At 39.1% G+C, this 13,505-nt stretch overlaps 2 protein-coding genes across 4 annotated transcripts; both read left to right on the forward strand.

Moving 5' to 3' along the window:
- The first annotated feature begins 1,801 nt into the window (after nucleotides 1-1,801).
- pfn2a (profilin 2a) lies at nucleotides 1,802-7,433 on the forward strand. Of its 3 annotated transcripts, none has more exons than XM_081374001.1 (4): nucleotides 1,802-2,259; nucleotides 3,347-3,539; nucleotides 5,260-5,477; nucleotides 5,762-7,433. In XM_081374001.1, the coding sequence occupies exons 1-3, from the start codon at nucleotides 2,131-2,133 to the stop codon at nucleotides 5,355-5,357; spliced, it is 420 nt and encodes a 139-aa protein (XP_081230127.1). In that variant the 5' UTR covers nucleotides 1,802-2,130; the 3' UTR covers nucleotides 5,358-5,477; nucleotides 5,762-7,433. The 3 variants fall into 3 exon arrangements, with proteins under 3 accessions (XP_081230127.1, XP_081230126.1, XP_081230128.1); XM_081374000.1 differs by having other exon boundaries at nucleotides 1,824-2,259; nucleotides 5,260-5,345; XM_081374002.1 differs by lacking the exons at nucleotides 5,260-5,477; nucleotides 5,762-7,433 and adding an exon at nucleotides 4,915-5,146 and having other exon boundaries at nucleotides 1,855-2,259.
- Nucleotides 7,434-8,632: 1,199 nt separating this feature from the next.
- On the forward strand, nucleotides 8,633-13,442 carry LOC308695337 (uncharacterized protein). The gene is made up of 7 exons (XM_081373456.1): nucleotides 8,633-9,056; nucleotides 10,337-10,513; nucleotides 10,596-10,714; nucleotides 10,792-10,951; nucleotides 11,032-11,147; nucleotides 11,230-13,258; nucleotides 13,361-13,442. The coding sequence occupies exons 1-7, from the start codon at nucleotides 8,747-8,749 to the stop codon at nucleotides 13,366-13,368; spliced, it is 2,919 nt and encodes a 972-aa protein (XP_081229582.1). The 5' UTR covers nucleotides 8,633-8,746; the 3' UTR covers nucleotides 13,369-13,442.
- The last annotated feature ends 63 nt before the right edge of the window (nucleotides 13,443-13,505 follow it).

The following is a 13,505-nucleotide window of genomic DNA, read 5'->3' on the forward strand; positions in this document are numbered from 1 at the left end:
GCCTATTGTATTCTCTTCAACCACTTTTTTAGTCATGTTTAAAAGCTATAGTCCTTTAAAAGCTATAGGCCCTAATCCAAATAATGCAACAAACTTTTTATGTTTTACTATGTTTTATCTTAAGTTGTCTGTTGGATTTAGGGGAGTGACAGGTGATTAGAAGAATATTTCTTGGCTTTGTCAAATAAAATTAGCTGAGATAACATAACCGTAGTCATGGGTGTGCCTCCCCAATGACTGGCCTGTAAATGTCATGGTTTTGTTGTGTGTCTTGTGTCATTGTTTGCCACACGATCTGTCCTGACATTAATGACAATGGATGTAACCCAGCTGCTGAGATGACTGTAGAAGTCAATGGACTAGGCAAACAAAATAATTTTGGGATTTACATTTAATTTAGTTTGCAAACATATTGCCACAGCTCATTTCATCTGAATCAGCAGAGTCTTGATATATCTCACAAACACGATGTATAAAAATGGAGAAATATCATAGCAGACCTAATGGTCAAGGTTTTAGAACTACTTTCTCCACACCGGACCAACAAAAATGTTACAAAATTGGGCTGGCTGATGTTTGACACGGTTGTAAATGTGACTGTCTGTTGGTCTTTGAATCATTATCCCATGTTAGCTCATTGTTTAGTAAGTTTGCCATTTAAAAAATAAAAGGCTTCCTTTTTTCTTTCAAAATGGTTACAATGAAATGGGCTGGAGTTGAAGGAAGACAGGGTTGGTATTCAAAACAATCTAATGTGATTAACAAAATAAGTAGCCTATACATTTAATGACACCATAAATGAATGTACAAAACATATGTTTCCTAGTGTTACACAGGGGAGCCAGTGTCTCCTGTAGTTTATTGCCTTCACTGAAGGAAACTGCGTTCCGGTCCCCTTCATCGCTGTTTTTTGACCAAGGCCCTGGTGTTACAACAACCCACCCTACCTATTATACCATTATACCTCACTGTTGTTGTGGGGTGGGGTGTAACATGAGCACTATTTGTACTTGCCATATAACACCGTTTATTTAATTGGAGTTATTAAAGCAAGAAATGTTTCTTTAGCTATATAGCTAAATATCTGTTAAATGATAGCTTGCTGTTTACATTCTGAGTAAATATTAATTTGATGATATGATATTTAACATTTGCCATATGTAAAAATAAATATTCAAAGGTGAAACTAAATCGGCTTTTACTAGGGGTGATAAAACAAAATCCCTTTTTCAAAGTGACAATTACTTCACATAAACTTATGTGACTTAAAGAGATATTTCACCCAAAAATGAAAATCTTTCTTCTGTGGAAATTCAGTGGAATACAGTGTATTTTACCCTCATGTTATTTTAGTGTCATTGAGATATTATTATGCTTTTTATTAATATTGTGAAATAATGATATATTTTAATTTAAAGTTTTAATATTTTTGCCATTTTATTTTCAAGTTTAACTAAAGGAAAATAAGAAATGTTGCATTGGCAACTAGATAAAAAAAATAATAATAAGTTTAAGGTTGTTACTATTGTAGTAACGGAAATGTTTTTATGGTTTTAGTTTTAGTTAACCAGAATTAGAAGTCATTGGTAGGCTAATCAAAACTGATTTGTCACCATCATTCTTCAAAAAATTTCATTAGGGCGAATAGCCTAAATTATGACAAAAGTTGTATTTTGGGGTGAACTAGAGACGTTCCTGATATCAGAAAACTTCATGTGGAGTGGACAGATATGGTAACTAATTCATGAGCCATAAAGGGGGTGGGAAATAATACATTTAGACATTTTCTGTTAAAAACCAAGCGTTGTGAAAGTAATTAAATCGTGATAAGTCAGATTGAGCTGACGCGACCACATCAGAGGGGGCCTATTTTCGTGCAGCGTCGCAGTGGCGGTGGTGAGTCGTCTGCGCGGAGGGATATAGCACGGGACTACACCCAGGCGCTGTCTCAGTCCGTCGGCTTTCTTTCCTGCCCGAGCTGAGATTTCATACAAGCCAACGAGCCGGACAGCACAGGAGACGCCAAAACCCTCCATCCGCACGACCCTCGCTAGTCCTTCAGCACGTGTAGCGTTAAATCCACTCCAGTGGGTGTAGTACGTCCTATATATCCTTTCAAAACACAGAAAAATGTCTTGGCAAAGCTACGTGGATAACCTGATGGCCGATGGCAGCTGCCAGGATGCCGCCATTGTTGGCTACACGGACGCCAAATATGTTTGGGCATCGTCAGAGGGGGGTACTTTTAGCGGTATAACGGTAAGTTTTTGCTAGATTAGCACCCGCTGTGAGGTTAACACTTCGTTTTGATTTAATTTGGACGGTAATTTTTGTGTTAGGGCGAGCGGACGGATTCGGGTGTTAGCAAGCTAGTCAGCTTTAGCACGCGTGCACGGGGAGCCGGTCTCGTGCCTAGCGCGAGCTAACCATTTCAAGCATATTTTACAATAAAACGAGCTGTTGTTATCGTGTTTAGCATTAGCAAAACGGCAACGGTACACTTCAACCTCATTTTTTTTTCTCTTAAAATTGAAAGAGCGGGAAAGAAGTGATGTGTTTCTACTGAATGGGTCGAGGCCCAGATGAAGGCACAGGGCTGTGGCCACGGCCTCTAGTCTTCATTACTCATATCACAATGAACCACTTTATGCTTATCTAAAGAACCTAGTTAAAGTGTAACCGCTGCGCAGCCGAACCCATCTAGCACGCTTCCTTTGCATTTTTGAAGAGTGTTATTGGAAGTAAACGGGTCTGGCTCTGATTAAATCACACATTTCCTTTTGCATTATTCAGCATTATCGATTTCTACCATATCCAGGCGTTGTGCATTTGATTTTTCTATTTTTTAGGCCCTTTATGTGCAGAGATCCCCTCGCTAGATCGGTAATAAGCCCGGGATTCATTCAGGGATCGGACTTTGTCTGATCAGTCTTGAGATAAGCTGCAGTCTTAGGCCATGAGAGGAGGAAGTTCAGACAGTGGCGCCTGTGCTTCAAGTTTTTTTCCCCTACAGGAACACAAAGATGGCGTCCTGTCGCCTGTGAATACTCACTTTTCCCCGCATCTCACTGTTAGTATTAGAACTGGAATTATACTATTGTCATAAAAAAAGTGGTTAAACCTAAACTGCATTTATTAATCTCCTAGAGTGGGTCAGATTGGCTTCACTCACATGCTATGCTGGAAGATCAAATGATCCAATCAGGTTTTCCCCAAGGTTCCCTTAAAGTACAGTCCCTATTTTAATTATTTACAGCGGAGAGTGTAAACCTGTATGATACTAAATCTTAATTGAAGAGACGACTTTTTAAAAATCTTCTTTTTTTTTTCACGCTTCATTTTTCAGCCTGATGAAATCGATGTCATTGTTGGCAAAGACCGAGAGGGCTTCTTCACCAGTGGGCTGACTTTAGGGAAAAAGAAGTGCTCTGTGATCAGAGACAGTCTTCCACTGGAAGGGGACTGGACAATGGACATCAGGACAAAGAGTCATAATGGAGAGCCGACATACAATGTTTCCATAGGCAGAGCTGGCAAAGGTAAACTATACATGTCAAATGTTTAATTTAGCCCACAGATATGTTAGGATCATCCCTGACAGGCTCTTTTATTAATGATTGCCTTTTTATTAGGGTTCTTGTGTAGAACCTTCATGTCTCAAAGTATTAGTGTAGATTATCCCTGGGAAACAAGCTGTATCTAATTCCCTACAATATTCATTGATTTATTTCAATAAAAAGTACTACAAGTTTTCCATAGCAATTTTAAAATGAATGACCCTTAATGCTAAGATGTGCCCACTCATACAGTCTGCCTTTGTGGTCCTCTTTTTGAATATAAGAAAAACAGACATGGAAGGTATGGTTTCAAACCAGTGCAGTCTTCTGTCCCCTACCTCTCCTTTTCTGATAAAACAAAACACACACACCCAAGAGCTGGATTTCAGCGCTGTGCATGTACAAGCTTTTCTTGATCTAACAGTTTTCTTAAACCGCGTTTGAGATTTACTTTCTCCTTGTCACTGTTTAATGAATTTGGTACTGGGCTATCAATCATCTGGTTATGCAGTAATCACCCCTCCACACCCTTTTATCTCTGCCTATATTAGATAAATCATCAGGGTGCAAGTTGAGTCTCATAGATGCTGATTATTTGCACAATCCTAGAGGTAAAGGTTGGATTGCTAGTGTTAAAAGGATAGTTCATCCAAATATTAAAATCCCTGAAGTTGTTCCAAATCTGTGAGTTTTTCTTCTGCTGAACACAAATGAAGATATTATGAAGAATGTCAGTAACCAAACAGTTGATGGACCCCATCATGGGGGGAAAAAATACTATGGAAGTCAATGGGGTCCATCAACTGTCTGGTTACCAACATTCTTCATAATATCTTCATTTGTGTTCAGCAGAAGAAACAAACTCATACAGGTTTGGAACAGCTCGAGGGTGAGTAAATGAAGACAGAATTAAACATTTTAAACCCTTTAAGCCCAGTGTGTTTAGCATGTCCAATAGACAAAATGTATAAATGTGCAGATGTGATCCCATGAAAGTCTCTGAGAGATATCTTGGCAAGGTAACTCCTTTTCAAAGGGCTTTAGGGGGTGTGGAGTGGAGGGGGGGTCGAAGGTCCTTTGGAATGTGGCAGCGTCAAATTCCTCTTCCTATTTCCTCTTTCCTGTACGCTAAAATGTGTCACTACACAGCTCAAGCAACAAGCTTCAGACCTTCTTATCAAATACTCTGAATCACTTTCCTGTACTTGGTTGCTTTCAATGGTGAAACGCATGTGCATGCAAACACTTCTGATTGCTATTGTGATTCTCTTTCTCCTCTGTTTCATAATGTTCCCTTTTTTTTTCCCTTAACCACTGCACTTCTCAACTTTCCCCTTCTCTATTTCTTCTCTTTCAGTCTTGGTTCTTGTAATGGGCAAAGAAGGGGTCCATGGAGGCGGATTGAATAAGAAGGCATACTCAATGGCAAAATACTTGAGGGATTCAGGGTTCTAATGTAATTAAGCTTGTTTAGTTTCACTTGAGGGACAGAAAGAAGAAAGAAGTTTGCTGTTAAGCTTTCTCCTTCAAGCAGTTAATGTCTTGAAAAAATTTAATAGCAATCATGGGAAGAATGGTGATTATATCCTATAATGTCCCCGTGTCATCGGGGGGGAAAGACTTTTTTTTTTCTTTTTTTTTTTTTCTTTTTTTTTCAGTTTTGTTCATTTGTCGTCTTTTTTTCTTTCCTTATGTACTCCAGTGTTGGTTGTAGTCATGGGAAAGGAAGGTACCCACGGAGGATCGCTCAACAAGAAAGCATTTAGCATGGCTGAGTACCTGAGGAAAGTTGGATACTAAAGCAGCCCCTTCCCATCCATCCACACAGCAGCTCACTTTAATACACCGCACCACACTACACACCCACCCCTACCCTCATCCTCGCCCCCTTTTGTCAACTTGACAACACTACCAGAAACAGTTAGTAGATGCATTGTTGTCTCTCTCCAAATCTATCTGTCCATTTTTTTTTTTTATGAAGTTTTCCTCTTGTTTAATGCTCCATGTTCTTTAGTTTTCCAAATTCTGACATCTTTTTTGTGCCACAGTAAATCAAGCATGTTGGTTTTATGAAGGTTCAGTCACAAACACTACTGTACATACCATAGCTTGTAAAATGAAGAATTGAAGAATTGGACTGCCCAGAATTTGTGTAAATTCACAAGTAAATTAAGTCACTACATTGTCCAATTTTGTTTCCTTAGGCACTGCTAATGAACCAGCTTAAGATAGATTGCTTCTCGAGTGCTTTGAGTCCTTGCTGAGCTCTCATGGTCTTCCTTGTATACAGCATGTCCAGGATGAAGAAAGTGCATGCATATCTTTTAGGTCTATATCATCGTTTTTCCAATAACTTACTACACCACCGTGTCTCAGCTTTGAGAATGAAGTTCACCAGTCACAGAACACTTTCTATTTTATTTTATCGGTTTGATCCTGAATAAGCACCTCTGCCCCTGCCCTTGTGAACCGCACCACCCTCGCCCCAGCTGTACCTTCTTTAGTTTTAATACCTTATATCAAATGCTTTTGCTGTTGTATTTGGATGTGGTCTTGTAAGTCATTGGTCTAATGTTGGAATATTTTGAGTGTGGTGGCAGATCAGCATTTACAAGGTTTGGGTTAAATTGTTCCCCAAGAGCCTTTGCATCCCGGACTCTGTATGGACATTCCATCGCTACAATAGCTCAGGCACTTATAATTGTTGTTTGCCAGCTCCTGTAAAATGTTTTTTCTTTTATGTTTGTACTTTTTTTGTTTCTTTTTTTTTTTTTTTTAAGACAAAAAGTGCTGCCATCCCAATGTACCTCCTGGTTCTGTCCATTTCACTTTGGGTTCTCCAATAGGACCAATTTTGTGTTGCATCCGAAGGGATTAACAGAATTGCTCCAAACTGTTGTTGTGAAGGATGACTGCTAGCTTCATCTGTTGCTGACTTTATAACACTAAATTTTCAACACCAAGTACACAATGTAACACAAGCTCATTTCTATTAAACACTATTACTGGCTTAACAGTTTGAAATAAAAATCAAGTGTATGATAACTACCTGAGAATTTCTCTCATGAATGTCTTGAATAGATGAAATGGCAGTCTTATTGTTAACATGTCACTTCAAAATTCTTAAACATTTTTGACTTTTAATCTGTTATTTTCAAGAATGAAACCATTTGGAAGTCATTGCCTTGTACACTACTTAATTGCGATGTATCAAACTGTCATAGCACGGTACAAATGCTTCATTAAATAGACAAAAAAAATATATACTGAAGTAAACTGTGTACACTAACCTTTTCTGGGATATGGTGGTATTAGTTGGAAAAAGACCACTAGTCGAAGTCAGTTGTATTGTGGAAACTTGTTAAATAAAGCTGTGTATCCTGTGCCATAATGTAGATCTGATCTGTTGCTACTGTGAGATGGATTTTAACTGCTGCCTTGTGAGGAGTCTATTCTTTAGTGGCACCTTTGGGATATTTGGCATAAATTCAAACTCCAGGGCTTGTGGAAAATGTACAGATTTAAAAAAACAAAACAAAAAAAAACAATTGTCCAATTCTCTCCCTTCTTACATCTGACCAGCTCAACTCAATTTGCGTGAAAGGAAAGAAAACAAATGCCATGATTTAACCACCTTGTTTACAGACAGATCAAATAAACCTATTCCAACCAGAAATTTAATTTTGTTCATGTGTTTGTCTTCAAGCATCTTTTTATAAATATGTCGAAAATGAAGTCTACCAAAGACGGTGTAGTGCATGGTAGGTGTCGGAAAAGGGGTTTCCTGCTTGATTTATTTTTTCCTTTCTCTCTTAAGATTTTCTATTCAATATGTGAACTATGTCGATATTAAAGTGAGCACTTGAAGGAAAAATATACTATGCCTCATTGGTTTGTATTTGACATGGATAAGCCTGAAGAGGTCGCTATAATCACAAACATACAGGTGTTCCTACGGTTTCGCAGACCAGGCTTAAGCCTAGTCCCAGACTAAAATGCACGTTTTAACTGAAAGCATCTTGCACTGACACATCTTAAAATAAACCCTTGTTTTGTCTCAAGATTCACACCAGTAATGTTTTTGCTAAGGCAGGTTTATAAAAGATACTAAAGGGATAGTTCACCCAAAAAAAACTAATTTCATTATTTACTCTCCCTCAAGTTGTTCCAAACCTGCATGTATTTATTCTGCTGAACACAAAAGATATTTTGAAGGATTGTATGTATGAAGGGCCCCATTGACTTCCATAGATTTTGTTTCTCCATACAATGGAAGTTAAGGGGTCCTTGGGCCTGTTTGGTTGCCCGCATTCTTCAAAATATCTTCATTTGTGTTCAGCAAAGGAAAGAAATTCATACAAGTTTGGAATAACATGAGGGTGAGTTTTTTTTATTTTATGTTTTCAATTTTAGGTGAACCATCCCTTAAAATGTCCACTGTAAAAAAATGTCTAACCTCCCCAACTCAACATTTTCTAGTGCCTTGTCGCATCTAAATTTTTCAATTGGCCCAATTGAAATTTTGTAGAATTACATTTACAGAATTTCACTTGAGCCAGTTGAAAAATGTATATGTGACCACAGTCACTAGAAAAATTTGAGTTGGGGAGGTTAGAAATGGTTTACAGTGTCCTAATTGAACTAATACTGACTTAATCAAAGCGCTCTCTGTGGAATCATGCCGGCCTTGGTTTAATTTTATTTCCAGAATTAGCTTGTCTGATGTGAAGAGTTGCAATAGCCTATGTACATGTTGGCTACATAGAATTTGACATGCCATCTAGGACTGGCAGAGTATAACTAGTAAATGTGCCTACTCACACACACATATAATTCACACTTAAGCTTAGACCAGGGGTAGGCAACGTCAGTCCTGCAGAGTTTGGCTCCAACCCTGAAAAAAACTCACCTGCCTCCTGAAGATATTGATTAGCTTGTTCAGGTGTGTTTGATCGGAGCATAACTCTGCACGTCGGCTCTCCTGGAACGACGTTGCCTTGCCTACTTAACATGTGATACTCATCCACAACCCTTAATTTCTCTCTCTAGTCTAGGGTGCCTAACAGGTGTTGGATGTGCACTAATTGTAGACATAAGATTTTATATATTTCCGGTGCTTGAAAAAAAGACGCGTTTTTGCGACACACTACAGTGGTGTACCGCGGAGTGTGCGCGCAAAATTATGTCGAATGGCGTTTAAAGGGAAACCGATCCTGAAGTTTTTTCTGTTTATTTGGCTTAGCTTTATTAAAGTTAGTGGTTTTGTGGTATTTAATGAGGTAAAGAAACCTTTTTCACTGGGCTCTTTTCACAATAATGCACGGACGAAGGAGTCATTTGATCGAGGAGACGAGAAGCCGAAATCTGGAGAACCAGTTGGACGCCTTCTCGTTTGGAAAGACCAAGCTCCAAAGTCTCATGGTGATGGTGGTGACCGTTATTCTTCGGATCTCGATCTCGGTCGAGCCGATGACAATGCATACCAGTCAGATGATCCAGGTAGGCTAAACGATGTAACCGGGACTAATTAAATGCATTTGAAAGGAGGATTTAAATCACTAAAAATACAGAATAGATGTTTAGCGAATATTTAACAAGAATTTTAGTCCATGACTTTGAAGCTTAGTCATCCAGTCTGGACTTTTTTTCTTTTTTTTTTCTCACTGAGCAAAACAAAAATGTAGCCTATAAATGAGTCTTTAAAACCAGATTTGTGCAAACTCCATTATTAGGCCTATTAGACAATTGACACCCAGAGGCCAGTTGTAAACAGCCATTATGATAGTACTAAGTTTTTAGTACTAGTATGACCAACTTGCAATTAGTCAAAGGGCATCAGTCTTAATTTTTGGTTTCAAATTAGACCAATCTGCTTTAAGTCAGTTACATAAAAACGTAGTTATGAATGATCAGAAAAAGTGATGAATAACTTGAAATACTAATCTTAACAGTTTATGCATTCAGCAACTGAATCAATAAAGTCATCTTTTAACCTTAAAATACTTATGAACGAAAGTTTAAACCGTGTATGAACTAGCATTGAACATTGAAAAGAACACAGGCTACTGTAAGAATGGGCAATGTAATAAAAATGTAGAAAAAAGGTCAATGATAGGATCAAGTCTCAAAGAACTTATTTTTGTTGAATGCAGTAGGTGCTTCTGAGTATGTGTGCATGTCTGAGTGTTTCTGTGTGTTTGCTGGTTTTGATAGATAAATGATTGTGTGCATAACATAAAATTCATTTCACATTCGTTTTTGCGGTTTTTCACTAAAACTAATGAAAAGCTGAATGATATTTGATGGTCACAAAATTGAAAACATAAAATCATATTAATAATATTAGTAATTTTGTCCATTGCGATGATGTCAATGTTCCACAGCTCTGAAAGATCTTCAAATTACTTTGAATATCACTTGATACAATTAAGATTATTATAAATCGAAGAAGGTAAAGGAGCTCCTCTACCTCCTGTCTTGGTGGTTAGCCATGCATGTCTTATGTGATGCCTGAATTTCAATCAGATTAAGTTATGGCCATACTTTTGTTGTGATTGTTTGATCAGGGACCAATCAGTGACCAGGCAGTATCATATTAAAAAAAAAACTTTAAAATCTTAGGCTATAGGTTTAACCAAAAAAGTGATGTCCATTCCAATGGTTGCTGGGTCTGTTGGGGTTATTTATTGCACCTCCATGCAAAAGCATTTAGTTTTTGTTTGCATGGTGTTAAAGTTGGACTTGTCTTCCAGTTTACCGTTTGTATCTTTTGTCAAAAGGCGGGATGAAGTTGCAACCTCTTTGGGGACAGGTTTATGGTCTGAACACCCTGTATACTCCAACAGTAGAAAGGCTACTTGATATGAAACCCCAAGTAGATTGTGGTGGAGATTTGATGAAACTGACCGTTCATGGACGAGAGGCCTCTTTTGGATCCAGCTTTCTTATTGATCGAGGTTTGCCTCTCCATTGACACTTGTTTAAGGCTTCAAATTTTAGTTTTTTGCTTCCCAAAAATGTATTTTTATCTGTTTGTAGGAAGCAATCCACCACTTCCATTGTCACAGTTGCCCTCAGAATGTGGTCATAGATTTCTGAGAACATGGAGAGACTTTGTTTTCATTATACCAAACGATGGATGTTACGTATCACATGAGGTTTGCATTTAGATTTCAATGTAAATAGAATCATAGCTTTTATTATCCCTTCTGACCTTATTCCTTGTTCTTTTCAGAGAGACACGTTTGTTCTTCCCTTACTTTGGTTTGGCTTGCCTGTGAAAATGTCTTGTTCCTCACCAACCTCGGCACAGAGAGCTCCAACTGTCTCCTGCTACACGAATGGCATGATTGTGAAACTGAATAAAGGAGTCTCTGAGAACCTGAAGATCAAAGGTAACAAACAGGTCCATGTTTGTTTGCATAGGTTTATTTGAGTGTTACATGTCTAAATTTTGTTAATTGTTTAAACTTAGTAATGAATGAGTGGGAGCCTCTACTGAAAGCGTCAGCTAGATGTGGATACAGCTTAGTGTCACATGCAGAAAGTGTGGTCATCCATGCCCCGTACATGCCATGCACTGAGCCAAAGGTATGCAATATACAGTATTTCACATTTGACTAATTTCAGCCAGTTTCTCATCTTGAATAAACTAATCTGCTGCCTTTTACAGGATGGGATGTTCACGCTCAGCATGGCAATGGAGAGCGAGTTTAATCTGTCCTGTCCAGCATTGTCATTTAATCTTCCTATGAGTCTGCCTGATCTTGCACCTAAAAATTACACACTGACCTTTATGCCCCAGGCTCTCGTTACATCAACAGTCCCTCCCACCACCATTACTACTACCATTAAAACCACTCAGCCAAAAAGGGATCCAAGTTTAACGACCTCCACAAGTTCAACAGTTCAGAAGTTGCCTACTCCTCCCCTTCCTTATTACATCCCAGGCCAGCCAAATTTTAAACCTGTTCCTCCTAATTACCCTTTTCTACATTTTCCTCCAAACATACCACCAGAGGTTGTTCCTCAAGATCCCATAATGATGGGTCTCCCAACTGCTATCACCCAGCAGCCACAAGCACCAGTTTACATAAAACCTCCTCAAACTTGGTACCCTTGGATCCCTAAGCCCAGCTTGGGTCTCACCCCTGTCCCCAGCCTAAATGCAGCTTTGCCATATCCAAGAGAACCTTTGTTGCCTCCTGTCAAGGCTCCTAAAATCCCTCTCGCTCCCCTACTAAAACCCACAAGCAGTCCTCAAGATAAGTTGACGTTTACAATGCCCATTGTCCCTCCTGTGCAATTGGCACCTATGTTTCCTCCCAGAAACTTGGTGTATCCTTTATATCCTGGAAAACCTGGATTTGATGATCCCTCCGCAACAGTTTTTCCACTAGACCCATACTGGCCTTATTCCCAAAACCACCCAAGACCCTCTAAACCACATGTTCCACCAAAACCAGAGTCTCCACCACCACCTGCCCCTACAAGAAGGACAGGGCCACAGCTAATGCCTCCTGTTCCTATAAAAATCCTCCCGAATAATACAGTTTCCACTTCTGGAGCTGTTGCTTCCAGATTAAACACATCAGTTAAGGGTCCTTCTAAGAGCCTAGAGTTTGATTTTGCCCCAAGCCCTGATCCTACCCCTTCACTCCCCAAATTTCCTGAAGTTGTTTACACCCCTGCCCCCATAAATGCTTGCCTCACTCCAAATTGTTTGTCACATGCATGTTCTTTTCACTGTCCAACTTTCTGCCCTGGCCCACCTTCAATATCCTACCACCACCACAACCATCACTATTTTGGTTGTCCTCTGTCTAGTTTTGACATTTCTAGTCGGACTAAAGTTACAGGCCAAGAACTGTCATCTCCCTTTATATCTGCAGGTTCAACCCCACTTCCTCTTGTTCATGGCATGGGTTATAATTATGGCCCACTTTCTTCACTAGGTGCAATTGTACCACCAGCTTCAGATAGTACAGCAATGCAATATTTGGCAGAGAATCCCACAGTTAAGGGTATCCATGTCCCTCATACTTCAGAGCTTTTGACAGGACCTATTATGAGTCCCTCCATTTTTAGGAAGTTGGAGTCACATACTGGCTCTTCATGGTCTACAGTGAAACCTGCAAATGTTGCTCCTGTTCGACACCATTTGGGACCTTCTAAGTTGCCTTCTGGACGCTTACAAAATGGACCAGTTGCTGAGTCTGTTCTCTATTCAAACCAAAGCCCAAAACCTGCAGTTTACCAGGCTGAGAGGGAACAGTATGTTCCCCCATGGGGACATCACACGCAGCCAATGTTAGTTGCTCCAAATAATGTTCCCTTTTTTGAGAAAATGGTCCAATCTGACATTTCTTCAAAACCTACAGTTCATGGCAAAAATGTGCATATGAATCCCTGGTATCAAGCTACTTATTCAAATGCTAAGGTCCCAATATCTGACTCTCCAACAAAAGACTCATTCAGCCAGATGTCATTTCCTCAGCCATCCAATAATCACAAATCATTTGAGCCATCAACCACGCCACCTCAACCAGAGCAAACTAGTGGTGATAATCTTCCAGTAATGAACCCTCAGCAGTATAACTCTCAAAGTGGAGAATCTGTGGTTCCTGTTTTTAGGGGCACATATTGGGTTCCTGCTGTTCAATCTAACCAGGATGCATTACTCTCCAACGATCACTTAGATGGTAAGTGAATCAGTTCTGTGAACAAAATGTTACAGCATAACTACTGTTGAAGGTGTGTGTATATAAAATATACTTTTTTTTTTTAACACATTATATTTTAAGGGTTATAAGGCATCCATCCACAGTAGACCAAGGAATTCGGAGAGCTGGAAACAACACTAACTAATAAAACTGTTTAAGTGACAAAACTGTTATTGGTTTTTCTTTAAAGAATGTCTGTCCTGCATTGCCGGTTTAGTTAAATGTA

Source organism: Scardinius erythrophthalmus, assembly GCF_964197995.2.
Source record: "Scardinius erythrophthalmus genome assembly, chromosome: 9".
In the NCBI taxonomy this organism is placed as follows: Eukaryota; Metazoa; Chordata; class Actinopteri; order Cypriniformes; family Leuciscidae; genus Scardinius; species Scardinius erythrophthalmus.

Coding starts and splice junctions, on each gene's coding strand:
- pfn2a (XM_081374000.1), top strand. CDS start 2,131: ATGTCTTGGCAAAGCTACGTGGATAACCTGATGGCCGATGGCAGCTGC. Junction 2,260..3,346: donor GTACTTTTAGCGGTATAACG/GTAAGTTTTTGC, acceptor TTCATTTTTCAG/CCTGATGAAATCGATGTCAT. Junction 3,540..5,259: donor CATAGGCAGAGCTGGCAAAG/GTAAACTATACA, acceptor TATGTACTCCAG/TGTTGGTTGTAGTCATGGGA.
- LOC308695337 (XM_081373456.1), top strand. CDS start 8,747: ATGGCGTTTAAAGGGAAACCGATCCTGAAGTTTTTTCTGTTTATTTGG. Junction 9,057..10,336: donor ATACCAGTCAGATGATCCAG/GTAGGCTAAACG, acceptor TTTTGTCAAAAG/GCGGGATGAAGTTGCAACCT. Junction 10,952..11,031: donor TGAGAACCTGAAGATCAAAG/GTAACAAACAGG, acceptor GTTTAAACTTAG/TAATGAATGAGTGGGAGCCT.